Here is a 19100-nt window from a genome sequence, read left to right as displayed (position 1 = left end):
GGCCCTTAATTCTCCATGTGATTTATGTTTTCTCTCGTTTCAGTACAGTTGTATCACCTCAATGTAATTGGTTAAGTTCAATAGAGTTTCGATTTTCTTAAAAGGAATTGCTAGTTGAAAGTTTAAAGGGTTTTAGTCTAAGAAGAAAGTGTTGTAGTCTATCTTGAAAGTACCTTTTTATGATATAAATGTTATTGTATCAATCAAAATTGAGATAAAACTTTGTAAATTTTCAGTCATCTAAAATTGCATATCGCTAAGTCTACTATTATAGTGCTACATAGTGTACAATTTATTGTTGTATGTGGATTTACTTTATTTTTATCCAAATTTAAATATCTTTTGCTTGTAACTTTGAAAACTTTTATGAATGGTAATTTTTTGTTTCATGTTTATGTTAAGAGTAGTTTATACATCCAAACTTTTATTAATTAAATAAGGTACTTTTTTAAATAAGTAATAGAGGAAAAATATTAACCATTGAATTGTTATCTAATAGATGAGAAAATGATTTCAGGCACGGGAACTAAACACTCTCAAGTTTTATAGTTGAGTAGAGGAGTTATTCAACTATTAGTGAAAATGTCCGGTTGAACATGACTCTTGTCAAGAGTACCCATTGGTTACACGGGACAGCTCGTGAGTGGTTGTTGACGCGAAAAATAACACGAAGGTCTGGGAGATCTGCTTAGCTCCAGTGCAAGTCCTAAACTTTGATGAGATGTGGGTATGCCAGTCAGTTTGATCCTGCAACTAACAAGCCGATGTTGATAGAGTTTTCAATAATCGGCTATATGTCTAATGTATATCCTGACACTTAGATAAACAATGAAAAAACTTGAATAAACAATCCAATCAGCCGATGATAATATAATGAAGTAAAGAACGAATCAGCTTTGCTGCAATCGGTTAAAATCAACTTGTATATAATCCTTATAAACCGATGCAACATATAGATAACTCATCGACTGAAACCCCAGTGCTACCTTTATCGGCAACCAAAGAGCAAATTAGTTCTTACAATTCCAAGCACGACTTAGTAGGTCAAACCCAATTGATCATGAGCACTAAGTATGAAAGGACGTATAAGGTCTAAACAATCGAGCCTTTGATTGTTTTTCAGGGTGATCATGTATTAAATTTAACCAAGACAGTAAAACCATCAAAGAGAAATTTAACACATCAAATAAGATATCGGCTAACACTTTGATGAAACATTAGCATGAATTTATCATCTTAACAAGACTTTCAACGACAATCTAGTAGGTCATACTTAACTGATGTAACACGAGATTATATATAATAATTCAATACTCAATGAGCCGATAAATCTGTCTAATGTGATGGATATAACGAATCTACCTAAAACAACATTGTGATTATAGAAATATATTGACTAAGTCAGAAGATCAGACCTAACCGAGACAGACCCAACTAAACTGATGTGTCTCTAAACACATTGCAATTAAAGATAAAATCGAGATATCAGGTAGGTAAAGATACCGACTGAATCAGAGCAATCCAAGAGGTCGAAGTGATGAAGCCTTGAACAACGCCAATGTAGCCGATACAATTGCCATGGCAGGCAGAACATAGGGCTTACCCGTTCACCGAAGATCGAAGCTGATGCAGCCCCGCGTCAGGTGCCAAGTTCCACCGGTGATGAGTAAAAACCTCGAAAAAGAGGGTGGCGATGCGCCGAGAGTGGTAGTATTGATATGTCAAATAGATTACAGGGATCCTATGTGTACATATTTATACCCATGGGCAGATACTAGTACATATTGGACATGACATACGTGTTCTAAAGACAAAAGGAAAAACTCAAGTCCTGATTGGACACTAGAAAAACTTTCTAAAGATAAAAGGAAAATTATTAAACCCTGCCTAATTAATAGATAGAATTAAACTACCATGTCGTGGTCTTCGTAACTCCTTCTCAAACTCGGTCTCTTCTGGATGAGCTTTCCATCGGCTGATTGTGATATTTCCTTAACCGAATCCACTAAAGAATCATACCACGTAGCACAATGCACCTACATGACGAGCACCCTTCTTAGTCCACGTAGCACACATCTTGCCATAGAAGAGATAGGGAATGTGGTGAGTGCCTTCACTAGGCCCCATGTGGCTTTTGCACGACACTGTTGCCTCAACTAGAAGCAACCAACAGGATGTTTCCTCGCACAAGCAACACATGTTGTCCCTTTCTAAACATATGAGAGGGGATGCGAGGGATGTACCAGAAGTCTCGATCCACATTGTCTTGGAGCTCGCCGCCTAGATCTACATAACTGGAGAGCTCATCAACAGCTGCCCCAATCTACTCATGTCCCTCTTAAGCATCTACGGCATGCTATTAATTTTGATAATTAATGATAAATACTAACTATGGACTAACTATTTTATTTGAAATGTAATTTCACTTAGATCCGCATGCTAAGATTGGATGCCACAGATTAAAATTTGATGGTGCAAGGCGAAGGTTGAAAAACAGTAAACCTAATCCCTTTGTCAATTGAGGTGTAGGGCAATCGAAATTTTGTAATAGGTTTATGTCCTAGTTTGCTGGACTATCAAGAGATGTGGTAACTTGGTAATGATGAGGTGATCAATAGGCCACACTAGAGCATTGCATTGTAACTTTGAGATTGCAATTGTAAGCTCTGATCCCTGTTTTTCAGTAGAGGCCGGATGAACTGGGGCTTTTGGACTGGTCAGTCCAGGTTGGCCAACCCTTTTGGATAAGGCCGAACGAACCGGGTCCTTGGGATGGTTGGCCCATGAATGTCTGGTAGGTTGCACTAATGGACCAAGCCAATCGGTTCAGACCCCATGCTTGTCGATCTGGAAGTACATTAAATGTACGCCAACAACTAATTTTTAAATTGTTTGTGTAAGGGGTCGGTCCATCAGACAGCTCTATACTGGTCATTCACCTACCCCTCCCCCCCTCAACCGCCAATAACATACACTCACTTGTAGCAAGGGAGTCTTTTGTCACTAGATTCATTTCATTTGACCCCTTGCATCCACTCTCACACCACTTGAATACTCCAAGTCAAGTGCATTGCATTATTGTTTGAGGTAGTACGACACTTAATCATATGGAGTCGAGTTACTACATGTTACTCTTGGAGGTTGCCGCCTCCCAGATTGTTTGGAGTTGTCTGGTGACCTCTTCGAGAAGATTGTGGAGGAGGACCAGTCTTGATTGTGAGTTGTTCGGAGTTCACCACCTTCCGAGTGAAGGAAGAATTACCCCTTGTGATTGAAGCTTGTATATACCACTTCGTGATCGGCTCCCGCTATGCCCATCCCTTGACGATGGGGTTTAGTGACTCGGTGGTTTGAGCGGTGAAGTTAGGCTCACCTCAAGGTCGGGTAAAGGCTGACCAAGCCAATGATGCTTAGCTAGTCTTTTCGGATGATCAGCCACACTAGGACTTAGACACTGCCCGAACTCCCACGGGGGGCAGCAGTGGGGAATCTTGGACAATGGGCGAAAGCCCGATCCAGCAATATCACGTGAGTGAAGAAGGGCAATGCCGCTTGTAAAGCTCTTTCTCCGAGTGCGCGATCATGACATGACTTGAGGAAGAAGCCTCGGCTAACTCCGTGCTAGCACGTTTGGATCCACGAAGGCAATCGCTTGGATCTTCCCCTAACCCAACCTGGAAATGGACCGGAGAGAACCACAGCATGATGAATGTTTGGGGCACAAGGGTCCTGGTACTACCCAGGTGCAAAGAACCACGGAGGTGACTGCAATGAGCAAAAATGTCAGGTGGCGTACTTAGAATTGCAAAACTTAATCTAGGTTGCCTAGCATAGCAACTAAGGTTAGTTTTGATTACATGTTGTTTATTTTAAAATTGCATATTCAAACACCCTCCACCCTTTCATTGTAGTCGATATCTTAGATCCTACAACCTCCTGCGTAGCCTTGCGGTGTGGCTTTCTACCGAACCCGTCCACATCCTCAGCGACTAATCTGCATTGCTGGCCCACTAAGGTAGCAGCGTCACTTGGAGAGAGCCGCCCCATCAAGCCATTGATTCCCTCCTCCCACCCCTACACACCAAGACGAGGTCCACATGCACCACCCATGAGAAAGGGGATGCGAGGGAGCACACATGGAGTCTTGATCTGCACCACCTAGGGACTCACTGCCCCAAACGGCTCGTATTTGCATAACTGAAGAGCTCGTCACCCATCGGCATGCCGCACCGATATGCTCCGGTCCCTCCTGCCTAGCCTTGCGGTGGCATGGCTGCCATCAAGCTCGTTCACATCCTTGGTGTCTAATCCGCACATGCTAGCCCACTGAGATATCCACGTCGTCGTAAAGGAGAGAAGCAGCGGCGGTGGCCAAATAGGAGGACAGGCACTCGTCAAGACATTGATTTGCGCTCCGATGTGCACCACCCCATCGAGACCCTCCAATACTGAGGCCATGTTTAGTTCCCACACAAAAAATTTACACCCTGTCACATCGAACGTTTAAATACCTGCATTAAGTATTAAATATAGACTAAAAAACAACTAATTGCACACATTGCGACTAATTTGCGAGACGAACCTTTTGAGCCTAATTGCTCCATGATTTGACAATATGGTGCTACAGTAAATATTTGTTAATGATGGATTAATTAGACTTAATAAATTCGTCTCGCGGTTTGCTTACGGATTCTGTAATTAGTTTTTTTTATTAGTACCCACTACCCAAACACCCCATGCGACACCCTATATAATACCCAATGTGACACGCCAAAACTTTCCCCTTAGGTCATTACCGAAGAAGGGAGACCCATGCGTCGTGGGAAACCGGCGACGATGGGGGCAAGGATAGGATTTCGTACATGTTTTTTTTATTTAGCGTCTACTGTAAAATTTTGGATTTCTATCTAAATTAAAACAATATGAGGGCAATAATAGAAAACTTCATGGACCAAAATTTAATATTTAAGCCACCATCTTTAATGCTAAAAACACCACTTGAGCAGACATTGGTTGGCCTAATGATTTATGTGTAAAATTCTTAGCAATTTAAAAACCAAATGCTAAAAAATAAACTATTATAAAAAAATTTTGAAATCATCTTTAAAATTGAACTCTAAAATTTCAATTTTATAAATTTTAGTAGCTGTGTATAAGCCGTAGGGAAAATAAGAGCCTTACATCAGGGGAGAATCCGTTTTGACGTATAGCCGTAGCCGCTTTCTCACCAACTACTCGCTTTGCAATATTGTTTTGTATCTCACACGACAAAATATCATATGACAACCACATAGAGAGCTTCAGCCTTCAATTACTCGATGCGTTTATTACATTGTTTCTATTACTCGGTGTGGCTGTTCGCCGGTCAGTCAAGACGCCCTTTTCAGGAATTGGCAGTGTACAATCACAGGGAAGTGCAACATTCGTCTTTATTCCTTTTTGCCAAGACTAGCTCGAACTATAGCAGTTACTAGTTCATTATTATCGCATAGCATGCAACCAAGCAACGAGAGCGAGTTCCTACCAATGCAACCTCAATAGCAATGCCCACAAGTTTTAGCAGCACCACACTCTTTAGAGCGAAGGACGTGGCGAACACCTCCAAATTTTGATTTAGATGACCCGCTCCGAGGTAGCACATTTATTTGCTGATCCAGGCGGGATTCAGTCTAGTTTGTTTGTCTCACCTCGTACTGGTGGCATATTCTCAACGGAGTCTCCTTGGAAACTGGTCTTTCCTCCGACCAAAGCTCCATGTTCACATCACCGGTTCCCCAGTGCACCAAACATTTGCTAACCTGACTGGGATCAAAACGATTTACCAAACTCAGTCCTACGCAGTTGTCCACTAGCATCCACTCCCCTGCGAGTTTGCGAAATGATGGAAAATGGAGTTAACAAATATCAATGGAAATGTACATGAGCACGGAAAATTATCAAACATCACATGAAACAATTTACCGTCGGGCCTCATGTCTCCCTCTAATACTACTCCAGATTCTGGGGAGATCTCTTGCTTTGAACCATTGATAGCCGTAAAAGCCACAACCACTTCTGTTGGGTGTAGAAGTGTGAAAGTTGGATGAACTCGCAAACATACCAACCTTCAGAAGGAAAACATACTTCAACGTGTCAAGATATTCTTGCACTTCAAAGAGAATACTGTGGCCAACAGTTGAAAATTAGCTGAAATATAATATCAGCTGTGTAGCTAGAATCTTCTATTCTATTATATACTAAAAGTCCATTAAGCTTCCTACAAACGCTCCTAAGCCGCCACATAGCGCTCCTACAAACACTCCTAGGCCGCCACATGGCACTATCCAATCTCACCGTTGATTTTCACTTAAATTGGTGGACCCGTTAATTTAGACCATTAGATTAGATCTATTATTAAAAAGGTGATAGTTTTTCCTTAAAAAATATGCAACTGGTGTCCGTACGCAAGTATAATTGAAAAAAAACAAATAAAGCTTCCTGCTGTTAGGCGGAAGGAAAAGAAATAAACATCTACGTACGATAAAAAATAATAAAGTTAGTACCCTTGGAAAAAAACGACGATCTAATGTAGGACTATGTATAATATAAAATATAATATTACATAATATATGGAAGTATAGGCATGTAAACTATATCTATAATATAAATATCAAATATCAAATCAACGGTCTCTATACATTATCTTTTATTATATGCCCAATTTATGATCCATTGTATTCGTTAAATTATATAAAGTATCGGTGTATAAAAGTAATGTTGTGGTCTTAAATACATCATGATACATCGGGTCGACATACAATAGGTAACTTTAGAGACTAAAAATCTATTAAACTAAACGCTTCTAAATAGCCATGTGGCGCTCCTACGAACGGTTCTATCCACCACGTGGTGCTCTAATAAATTAGAGAAAACCTTACAAATTGTGAGAAAAAAACATGCAATCATTTTTATTGGTGGACCCACTATTTTTAAATTATTAGATTAGATTTATTTAAAATACATCTAACCTGTTCGAATAAAAAAAAATCGCGTGAATAGTTGTACGTATATATACGTACTTCCGTACTTTGCTACTCACTTAAAAAAAGGAAAAAATGTAATTACGATTGAAAAAAAGAAGGATTAGCCCTACCACGGTCCCACCTAATTGCTACGAGCACGTACATATGTACTGTTCACCCAAAAAAGTGAAAAAAATATCTCAAATGTGCCATACTACTATTCACCGGATTGAGAAAAAAAAATTATCCTGGGCATGTACAAACCCCATCATCGGCTTTCACTTAAATCATTTAGAAAAATTAGAAAAATAAGATCTCCACCTCCTCCTCACTCTCACATCTACACAACACTGTCGTCCCCTCCCTATTGTTTTATCTATTAAACTAAAAGAGAAACAATAAATAATCTTTAATATTTTTTAGTACAAAGTACAAACACGGGCGCTCACAACGCGCATACACTCACATCTATGAACGCACACATGCATATACCCCTATGAGTACTTCCGAGAGACTAGGGTGATATATATTAAGATTGATGAAGTCACTACGTACGTCTCGCTGTCGATGGGTACGTCACCTACTACTGAAATAATTTGTTAAGTCTGGGACATTAACCCGAGTGGGCAAATTCCATTACAACGAACCTAACCGGTTGAGTTACGTTCACTTCGCAATAATGTTGGATATTAAACCGACCATAATTTTTAAGCTATATTTCTGGAATACTTATATACCTTTTAAACCGGTGGAATCATTATTTCTAATAGTTAGATCTATCCTATATAAGAAAAACCAGATGTGTATACATGATGTATGTGCAATTATATTTCGCTTTCACGTTAGCTTGCGTGGAACTTCTGACCCACTCTATATGAAATGTTCATACATGGATCAGCTCTCAAATTACATCAATCATATTAAGCTATATAAACCCATATATTTAGTGGAGCATCATGTCCCACCCAATTAATCCTCGAATAAACCATGATAATATATATGCAATCAAAAAAAGAAAAATACCTTAGTTTTACTTTACACTTACTTTTCGTTGACATGTATTCTAAAGAAAATAAGTCTACCTTTTTCAAGTGATGAAGAAGATTATAAATAATTGCTTATAGATATTACTTAAATATGATATAATATAAAACTAATATGTTAGAAAATTATAAAAGAAATTAATGTAGACGAAAACAATTTACGGAGAAATCGTGGTAGATATTTATCGGTTAATATTTTGCTCTTATAAATGTCTCAAACTTAGCGTATGACGTATGCCCGCGCATTCGCGCGGGCTACCTTCCTAGTTTTGTAATAATAGGTGTAAGCATACTCAGGCGCAAGATCTGAAATGGACAAGACATTTAGGGTGTGTTTGAGGAGGAGGATTGAGGAGATTGGGAAGATTGGAAAGATACACAAAACGAGGTGAGCCATTAGCGTATGATTAGTTGAGTATTAATTATTTTAAATTTTAAAAATGGATTAATATGATTTTTTAAAGCAACTTTCCTATAGAATTTTTTTGCAAAAAAACACACCGTTTAGTAGTTTGGGAAGCGTGCGCGCGGATAACGAGGTGTTTTCTCTCTCAATCTCCCAGATCAACCGGGAACGAACGAAGCCTTAGATCTTAAACATCTCCAAATCAATAGTGCATAGGACCATTCAAGTGCCGCTATGTTTTCAAACATGGGTTGCACAGTGGTGACTGAATAAGATTATAGAAGTGATTTCTTAATGAAACTAAGCACTTACCTTGAAAACCCACCAGAACCAGCTCCAACATTTCTTGCTTGAATGCTTGAGTCAATCTGGAAAATCTTCGGGTTATCTTTCAAGATGGATATGTGACGCTGGAGAACTAGGCCACCACCAATATCTCCTTCCAAACAAACAGATTCCTCCTCCCCTGATTGCTCAAGATACCTCCTGAACGAGAATATATAGGCAATGGACCAGCTCAAGCTAACTATATCAGCAACTTTTCTCGTGGTAGTTAATAATGGCCAACATTGGAGCTAAGCAAAAAACTATTGATCATCATACCAAACATGACAAAAGTCAGTCTACCATACTTACCTCATGACATTGTATTCTTCAGTGCATCCAGCGGACCTATATTCAGTCCCACTGTATTCTTCATAACCATTGATTTCAATCCTGCTATGAAGCCACTGGGAATCTGCATAATCCAACAAAAAGAGAAACTGTCACCTTTTGAAAGCAATTTTTAATTAATATACTTGAGCTAGTAAGTCATAACTTTTGGTTCTTTCAGAATTAAATTATATGAAGTAAATTTTGAATCATTTAGAATTAACAAGGATATAAGCACACCAAATCAATACTGCATCATGTTAGTCAAAATTTATGATATCTAAGGACAACTGTAATTTTACCCTTTTTTGCAAATCAATAAAATAAAAGGCAGTGTCTTATCTTTTATGCACCATAGTACAATGAGAACACAAAAGTAATTTAGAATACTTTAACCATAGATGAAGCATACCAGAAGGGAGATGTGTCATCGAGATAATACGACCACCAATCCATGGTACAACCTTAAGCATCCAGTCCCCACTCTTCAAATCAACAGGTGTTTTTGAAAGCTCAGCCCCTTCTTGTCCAGCTGGCTCATCCATATCAGGTATAGGCTTAATCATCTCTGCACAACCATCACAAAATACTAATGTAAGAGCAACCCAGAGAATTAAAACCACAGCAACAGTAGTTATTTCCAGGTTTGAGTCATAGACTCGTATTTCTAGGACAGGTACCCAAACGTTTCTTTTGCTCAAGTTCACTTGTCGCAACCAAGCTGGATACTTCAGAATCAGAAGGCATTGTCAGATGTACTTCTTCACCATCAATACCACGCGAACTTATCTAAGTTCACAAAAATAATAATTATAAACCTAACAATTAAGATCAATTTATGTCTGGATGTGACAACAGAACCCAAAGCAACACACATACCATAGCACCTCCACCAAGTAATATACTTATGTTTAAGTTCCGTTTAGGTCTCCTCCAAGATCCTTCAGTTTTCAAGACCTTCACAGAAACCACTGACGAGTGGAGCTCAGCAACATAATATGTCAACAGATAGTTCCCCTGTGTGAACCCATATCCATCCTCAGCATCTTCGAAGAGAACACCTTCAGCTTTACCTGTAAAACAAGGTATGACTATGAGTATGATATTCCATGGTTTCAACATTTTTAGGCTTACTAATGCACAAAGCCATGGGAAATATAGGTTAAGGGTGTGTTTGAGTGGAGGAAAAAAGAGAAGGTGGAGAAACGCAAAACGAGATGAGCCATTAGCATATAACTAATTGAGAATCAATTATTTTAAACTTGATAAGTGGATAAATATGATTTTTTAAAGCAACTTTCCTATAAAATTTTTTTGCAAAAAAAGCGCACCGTTTAGTAGTTCGGGAAGCGTGTGTGGAAAACGAGGAAAATTTTCTCTTTCTCACTAAGTCGAATGCAGCCTAATCTGTTATGGTGTGAATTCTGTTGCCTTATCCATTATAAACAAATAATAACCATTTTACTTTACATATTACTAACAGTTATTAGATGTGAACTTCACAAAGGAAGAAGGTATGGTTTTAGATAGTTTTAATTAAGCATGTAACCAATGATATAATTAGTGAAAAACAAAAGAAAAAAATACAAAGGCAATGTTAAAAAAAATAATTAGAATGTGTAGGCATACCATTTTCATCCAACGATATAATTAGTGATAAATCATCCTCCAAACTTGCTTCACCAACATGCTTAATAGGACGGCCTATAGGAAGTATTGCTCCACCTTGTAAAAACAGGACCGGCAGATCCTATATAACAATTCATTAATTAGTAAAATTTAGTCTCAAAATAAAATTTAAGACAGCATAGCATGAGTTAACTGATGAACTTACAGGGTGTGAATCTCCGAAATCAAAAGGCAACCAATTGCCCTTTGGCAACTTATGTGAACATTCATGAGCTCCTTTATCAGGTACAGTGCTGCCAAAAGATCAGGGCGGTTAGGACAGAACTTTATATTCCTGGTCCAGCATGCAAAATCAACACATATAGAAACTTCATGCACAATCCTACTGACATGCACACATATCTTGGCTTTCAAAAACAAAGAAAAAACTGGATATTGTGAGGGCATTATTTTCAAACTATTACCTTGCACAGACTAAAAGTGGTCCCAACAGAAAGGAAGTCTCGATTTTCCTTAATTCTGGATCTTGTGGATCTGCAAAGAAAAACGGAAAATGAAAATGATACTTTGTACCCAATACTTTGTTGGACAATTTGTAGGTTCCCAGTAGGAATCGCGCTATTTATTGAGAATTTACAAACAGGACCTTATTTTAGCAGCGCAAATAATACATGAACTTATAATGCTACATTCTTCTACAATCCATTATTGAGAATTTACAAACAGGACCTTATTTTAGCAGCGCAAATAATACATGAACTTATAATGCTACATTCTTCTACAATCCATGAACATATAAGACAACTTAGACAACAATAGAAGTTAGAAAGATTATTACCAGCAAAGAAAACTGGAGCGGCAACTGGAGTACCCTTCATATGTGAAAAGTAAAACAAAGTGTAGATATGAGGCAGTAGACGATACCGTCTAAGTAATGCAAGACGGCAAACTTCCTCGCACTGAAATATTCATCAACTGTTAGAAACTACAATATCGTATGTGAGAGGAAGGTAAACTGGTAGCGCAGCAATAACACCTTTAAGAGAGAGCTCATACTCCATTCTTTTTTGCTTGTCATTTAGGACATGGACACAATCTCCAATTCACAGGTTTGGTTATTACTTTCTTTAATCATACATTGGAAAAGATTGCAAAATATATAACTACTACCCCCGTTCTCTTCTATTTGATGTTTTGGACATCAACACAGTTTCCAACTTTCCAATGCACATCTTATCATTACTCTTTCTAATTATTTATTTATATATTTATAAAAACTATTAAAAATCTAACTATATGAAAGTTGTTGTATGATAAATCTACAATTGTCATTTTCAAATGTTAAATCCTAATATTTTTTTCATCTATTAATGATTTAATAATTCAAGGTTTGACTGCAATCTGCCTGCATTCTAGTCTAGGACGTTATACTTTTGAGGTAGTATATGAGTTTTTTTCATGATGAACCTACTAATGTAACTGTCACATGTCAAATCTTCAAACTTTTGTCCATTGCGTGCATTCTAGGAAATCTATTTGTGAACAGAGTAGAAAATATTGAACAAATTGTAATTCATGATGTGTGGCAAAATCACTAGCATAGTGTAATTGAGGAAGTATTCGAAAAGAAACTACAGTGATATCAAGAACATGTAGGCTCACCAATGTTTTTGTTACACTATACTAAACAAAAAGATATTGATTTACTACCAAACTTTTATCAGCTTTTCATACCGTAAGGAAAGGTAAAATGTAGAAAAGCAGAAACAAGCAAAGAGGACAAAGCTTCTTGGAGGGCAATATGATTCTCATGCATGCATGCCCACATATGCCCACGTGTGGTGGTGGAGTATTAAGCAATACCTCTTCACCGAAGGACCATGGCTCATGGTCAATGCTTCCAGTTTCAGTATGACCACGTGAAAATGGAAATAAAGCACCCAAACCCATCCATCTTCCGAAAAGTTTTGGAGTGGCATTTCCAGCAAACCCACCAATATCAGGACCTGATAATGGTTGACCACTGAGACCCTGAATAAACACATGTTATTAGGCTGCAGTAGAGTGAAACACTAGTAGAGGTGCACTCTTGAGTATTTTCAGATCACAAAATATATTTATATTTACTTTCTAAATGTAATAAGAGTGACTTGTGTAAAAGTAACCAGAATTTGGAATGACAATCTTTAATAGAGGCTACACCAAATAAACTATGTATCATGTAACTAATCCATGAAAAGATGGCCCTCAACAGTATTTTGCTTACAGGTAATACATAAACAAGAAAAATATAATTATTATTAAAGTGCAGCTAGTATTCTGTAAGTAACTACAAAAGGCAACTGTCCTCAATAATGATAAAATTGACATAATGTTGCTTTGACCACAAGTTGCATTTGGTATGATTACATCCCAGTATCAAAAGCTAAACTAGTTGACACCAAACATATAAGAATTAAGAAGTGCAGTGTTCATGAAAACGATTGTAAGGTTTCTATTATTTTAGATCAACAGGGGAGAAATTAGTGAATATGGAAAAAGACTAGGCAAATGGTACAACTTTGAGAAGAAACAATTATGTACACTGGGATTAATATCACTTACCAACTGAAGAACCATTGGTACACTCATGTGCAAATGCTCCCAATTTGACAGATTATCACCGGTCCATGTTGCAGCATAGCGCTGGCTTCCTATAAAACCAGCTCTTGTAAGAACAAATGGTCGTTTCTCAGTATTGGCCTTTGCCATTCCTTCATAAGTTGATCTTGCCATTAGCATTCCGTATACCTGAATATTATAAGTATTAAAGCACAAAATGCACATCAAGCATAAGTGATATCCTTTTATTGACAAATAGTGCAAAAAATTACATTGTGATAGTACGAGTGATTCTGGACACCACCAATGTCATCATCTCCTCTATGGATATTGCTTACAGGCATTGTTTTCGTAGTAGACTGTAAGTTGACAGCATTAGTTACAGTAACTAAGGGAAATGGAACTGCATGACATACAAATAAGTGACTCATGATAGATCATATACTTTGAAAACAGCAGGCTCGTTCATATCATTCCATATTCCATCAACACCATTGGAGATGAAATCCTTTACCAAACTAGCCCACCAGGTGCGAGTTCTTTTACAGGTAAAATCAGGGAAAACACAATCACCAGGCCATACCTCCCCTGCATATAATATATGAGGTATCTCATACTGATAAGTTCATGAAGATTACAAATGAACTTATTAAATCAGTATATACCTATGAATGGGCTACCATCCGCCTTTTGAATCCAAACCTCATTTTCTGAACCAGTTTCATACACAAAGTAGCCCTCCTCTTTCTTAATCCCAGGGTCAAGCATCCAGATTGCTTTGCAACCGATGGAATGGAGATCATCAACCATAGATTTTGGATCAGGAAAACGACTCTGTAACATAACAGATGCCAAACTACTAAATAACAGTGCAAATAAATCTATAAAAATGCACTTTCCATAACACTACCTGGCACTATTTGGGATTTTTAAGATATTTACATATAGTCTTTTGGACACAGATAAATCTTATGCAGGTACTTACACTATCAAATGTGAAGCATCTAAAACCATCCATATAGTCAATATCCATCCAGACCACATCACAAGGAATACCTTTCTCTCGAAATGTTCTAACAACCTGTGAAGCAAAAAATAACTATGTATCAGCATGAACATATCATCAGTAAAACATTATCAAGCCTCAAAATGCATTCTGACAAAGCAATGAGGATTGAACTGATATTTATGTAAGCTAGTGGCAAATAGATCAATCACATGAGTAGTTTGCTATACAGCAGAAAAAAAAATTGCAACATTGTGGTCCATAAATAGAATTTTGTCCATTTTGGTAACTTGCAAACATTATCATAATGTTTCAGAAATACACCTTGCTTTGATAAAATCATAAAACAAATATATCAGGGACAAAATAACAGTACATAACAATCATTTTACCTACATGCTTGTGAAGGTGATAAAAGTAGTATAATTAATGAGAATAGAAGGATGTCAACAGTAAGGACTAATGAGCATGTCCCAAATGACAATCAGGTCGTCAAATGTATTTATTGAAACATTATGCACATTCCACCAAGCTTCAGCACTGAACCTCTCCATGTTTCAATCTCCACGGTGGCACAAGTTTTCTCAGTGAGATGACTTCTCCATCAAGCTCCTCCAGCGACAAATGAAGTAATCCAAAAAATTTCAGCTATGGCGACTTCACCTCAACATGCAACATCATGATACCTACTGAGGATGCACATTGAAAGAAGGAACAAATACTACAGGAGGAGGCCCAATAAACAAACCCACTCTAATCAAGTGTACTGCTTCTAAGCAAAACTGGCTCACATAACCCATTTTAATCTCTTGGTAAAAAACACCTTAACCATCAATTATTTGTCCTAATCCTTCCTAAACTAGCCAAATCCACCTGAACTAACGTACATGAAGGTTGGGCCAAGAAGCTCAAAACCTAGCCCAACTCACCAAAAACAACCTTTGCAAAGTCATGAACTGAGCATTAACACTGCTAACTATACACTTGATTCATCATAATTAAATAGTAGGAATTGCTGCCACTGGCATTTCCATCAGAAAAATGTACACGTAGAAAATCAAACCTACTCTTGCAAGACAATACCTTGAGTACTTTCTCAGAAGAATCATAGCTCCAGCGGCATTGCTGATAGCCAAGCGACCACTTTGGTGGCATCGACACAGTTCCTACATTGGAATATTTTTATTTGAACTTTTAGTGGGAAAAAAATAAAATAACCTATTAACATTTAACTTGGGGACACATCGAGGACATAAGGCTCATACAGGATCCAGACCTTGTACCCTACATCAGCCACTGAAATCTTCCAGTGGGTCAAGTGATCAAAAGTTCAAACTCTACAGGATGTCTTGAACGTTGCCAACTAATAGTGCCAGAACAGTTGACTAAAGAATTACAGTAAAAAAAATTTCAGAAAAAACTATACAACATTAGCATTATTAACAATTTAGTCAAAATGGAATTGCGTGATTCACATCAGAAAATCTGCTTTGTACTAGAGCAAGGATATATGACTTGACTTCACAATTTTACATTATGGAAACAAGAAAGTATTTCTCACATAAAGCAGAGATATAAACAGATTGTTGATTTATAGCATTTCAAGTATATAGTTCATTACTGCATGAGGAAATTGGTTATGAGAAGTACCAATTGCATGGGACAAGGATGACATAACTTCTGATGGTGTATTGAATGGCCCGAAAGTAACTATAGGATAAGCAGATGGAGCAGAAAACTTTATAGTAGATTCTTCTCGCAAGTCAATCTGTGATAACATAAGATTACTGAGCTAAAAGACGCATCTAAGTTAATTTATCACCATCAGAATCTACAAAGAAATACACTCAGCATACTTCACAACGCTGTGTAGTGTCAGCAAGGACACCTAGTGCCTTTCCATCAGGGAGGACAGCCAAAACCCAAGGGTGTGACTGATATAATGAAGTGGTTCCTGGCCCAAAACCCCATGCATCTGTGTTCCAAGTAAAAACCTAGTGGAAAACATAACACGAGATCAAATGTTTGTAAACAGCTAAGAACTAGAATTTACAAGAAATGACAAACAATTTCTTCAAGCAGATAACGTACTCTTTTCCCAGTCCTCTCGAGCGGGCCACTTGCTTCTCCTGTGCCATAGAAAGACGTCCCAGCAGGAAGCTGTTGGATCAAGTGAACAGCCAAGTAAGCCAAAACATGCAAATTTGTCCGGTATCTTACTAATGGACATTTTGTGTAGTTTTCAAGGAGAAGGTCTGTGCAAATGTAGTATAAAGTAGACAGAAGTCATGTTTTACTAGTAACCACTATAGGATTTTGCTCTCTTTGACAGACATTGGGGTGTCAACTTAGTGCTATGGATTGCTTAATATTAAATGTTTCCAACATTTTGGTGAGCATAAAAAAGCAATGGAACATTAAATTAAACATCTGGATTCTGGACCATTTTATCCTTCATCGAGAAGACCATCTAGCATGAATGTACATCAAAAGGAGTAAATGTCAAAGTTTCAACTTATATCAGGCAGATTAGGGACTTAATATATTGCGTTTATATGTGGTTTCATGATGTGTACGGATGGTGTTCTTTTCTCCTGAAGATGGAGATGAAGATGAAGATTAATTATTACAAACTTGAAAAGTAGATTAGTATTATATTTTAGAGCAACTTTCATATAGAAAGTTTTTGCACGAAACGCACTGTTTAGCAGTTTGAAAAGCGTGCCATGAAAATCTTAATCTTCAACCAACTCTTGTTGGAGAAAAGAACGGGACAATGACATCAGAAGACTAAATTTAACTGCTAAACATACAAATTCATCCCATACCATAAATGGATGCATTTAATCCTATGAATGTGATGATCACATTGTATTATATCATTTCAATAAGATTCTGCAAACAAAAGATGTATTACCCCAAAACAGCTACGAGAAAACGTGTTGTATTTTATACGATTGTCACCCCAGGTCCCCAGCTGCACGTGAATTACAATGCGACTGCATCGTCGCAGCAATGCCGTTGGCTCGTTCCCCTCTTCCAGAACAATAAAGCGAAAAATCGCCACCCCCACGCGGATCAGCTCCTCATGCAGATGCAGGAGCGGAAAATCCAAAAAAAAAAAAATCACCTCGCCTCGCCGCCTCATTCCCACGCCACACAGACACAGTACAGTAGCGACACACAAGTTCACAAACCCCACGCGCGTTGCCCCCCAAGCGAATAAACCCGTACCTTAATCAGAACCTTCTGGGCGTCCCCGACCACGTGGCACGCCGGCACGACGGCGGGGGTATCCGCGCCCTCCCGCGCCGCCTCCCTCCGCCGCGGCTCCGCGAACGAGAAGCTGGGCGCGGCCGCCGCCCGCGCGGCCCCCGACGCGTCGAACCGGAACACCCCCTCCTCCAGCACCCGCACCCACTCCATCTCCGCGGGCGCCGCGGCGGATGATGCCGTCCTCCCCGCCGCCGACACCCCCACCACCCTCCCGCCGCCGCCGCCTGCAAGCGGATCGGCTCGGCCGGGATCGCGGATGAGACGGAGGCGCGATCGTGGGCTGCCTCGGAAGAGGTGGGGGTGGGAGGAGGCGAGTCGGAAGTGGGAGTGGGAGGAGGCGAGGAGTGGTGGTGGTGATGACGATGCGGGGTTGTGGGGGGCGTGGGTGGGCGTCGCGAGCATCCCTTCGGCTGCTGCTTGCGTGGATTCTGGTTTGTTTAATGGGGGTTGATGGGAGTGGCAGGGGCACGGGGGGTCTACACAGGCAGACAGGGTAGGGAGTGTAGGGACTTTTTCACTTCTGGAGAGTGGAGTGGAGTGGGAGAGAGACAGAGGGCGATAGTTTGGGTGGATGTGATTGGCTCTGGCTGGCTCCATGGGCCACCTGTCATTGGACGAGACCGCGAGAAAGTGGAGGGAGGAGTAACGACAAGAATAGAGTGTTGAGCACAGACCCTGCCACCGTTAGTCCAGTGACGCTTGTTTGGTGTGGGCCAAATCCCAACCATTTTCCATTGATGGGCCAGGAATTTAGTTGAAAATTTCGGTCCATTTTAACAAATGTTTGGGATTTGGCCAATGCCACTCATATGTACAATACTATTGTAAACCAACGTATCTATTAGCGGATCACCGGGTCTGTTTTCTTCTATGTCCCTCTTCGTAGCAGTAGAGGCATGAGAACGTGTAGAACATTCGTGTCCTTTTCTTTGCCCTTAAGAATATTGGAAAAGTAGACAATTGGTAAAGATGTAGGTTTGAGCTTTCTCTTTATTATAGATATGATCTCGAGTACAAGCCAACCTTAGAGCGGGTACAATAATCAGCTGCAAATCTGCCATGTCAGTTTTAACAATGAGCTGGAGGTGAGAGACGAGGAGTGATAAGACTGGCCGGCAACTAAGGGGGTGATTGGATGGGGCTAAAAAATTTTAGTCCCTATCACATCAGATGTTTGGACCCTAATTAGAAATATTAAACGTAGACTAATGACAAAATGCATTCCATAACCCTAGACTAATTCACGAGACGAATCTATTAAGCCTAATTAATTCATAATTTGCCTATGTGATGCTACAATATAAATTCTCTAATTATGGATTAATTAGGCTTAAAAAAATTGTGTCGCGAATTAGCTCTCATTTATTTATGTAATTAGTTTTGTAAGTAGTCTATGTTTAATACTTCAAATTATTGTCCAAACATCCTATGTGACAGGGACTAGAGTTTAGTCCTTATCCAAACACTACCTAAATAAGCAGTAG

General features: G+C 39.0%; 1 protein-coding gene across 1 annotated transcript; it reads right to left on the bottom strand.

The window, feature by feature from the left end:
- Positions 1–5278: 5278 nt before the first annotated feature.
- LOC4343041 (uncharacterized) lies at positions 5279–18065 on the bottom strand. Its single transcript, XM_015791884.2, has 22 exons — positions 17575–18065; positions 16432–16500; positions 16197–16334; positions 15991–16108; positions 15424–15506; positions 14320–14415; positions 14000–14168; positions 13780–13922; positions 13607–13693; positions 13338–13523; positions 12597–12764; positions 11572–11692; positions 11198–11267; positions 10939–11026; positions 10734–10854; positions 9984–10177; positions 9785–9893; positions 9517–9672; positions 9087–9189; positions 8763–8936; positions 5962–6104; positions 5279–5863 (listed from the first exon to the last, which is right to left on the bottom strand). Exons 1-22 carry the CDS (start codon positions 18016–18018, stop codon positions 5670–5672), a joined length of 3174 nt encoding a protein of 1057 aa, XP_015647370.1. The 5' UTR covers positions 18019–18065; the 3' UTR covers positions 5279–5669.
- Between the last annotated feature and the right edge of the window lie 1035 nt (positions 18066–19100).

This window comes from Oryza sativa, chromosome 7 (genome assembly GCF_034140825.1).
Source record: "Oryza sativa Japonica Group chromosome 7, ASM3414082v1".
In the NCBI taxonomy this organism is placed as follows: Eukaryota; Viridiplantae; Streptophyta; class Magnoliopsida; order Poales; family Poaceae; genus Oryza; species Oryza sativa.
The sequence above is the reverse complement of the archived record's forward strand: the minus strand, read 5'-3'. Positions and strand labels throughout refer to the sequence as shown.

Excerpts from the sequence above, each read along its gene's own strand:
- LOC4343041 (XM_015791884.2), bottom strand. The coding sequence starts at position 18,018 with ATGCTCGCGACGCCCACCCACGCCCCCCACAACCCCGCATCGTCATCA. Across the intron at positions 16,501-17,574 it reads CCCAGAAGGTTCTGATTAAG|CTTCCTGCTGGGACGTCTTT; the intron begins GTACGGGTTTAT and ends TTGATCCAACAG. Across the intron at positions 12,765-13,337 it reads TACCAATGGTTCTTCAGTTG|GGTCTCAGTGGTCAACCATT; the intron begins GTAAGTGATATT and ends GTGTTTATTCAG.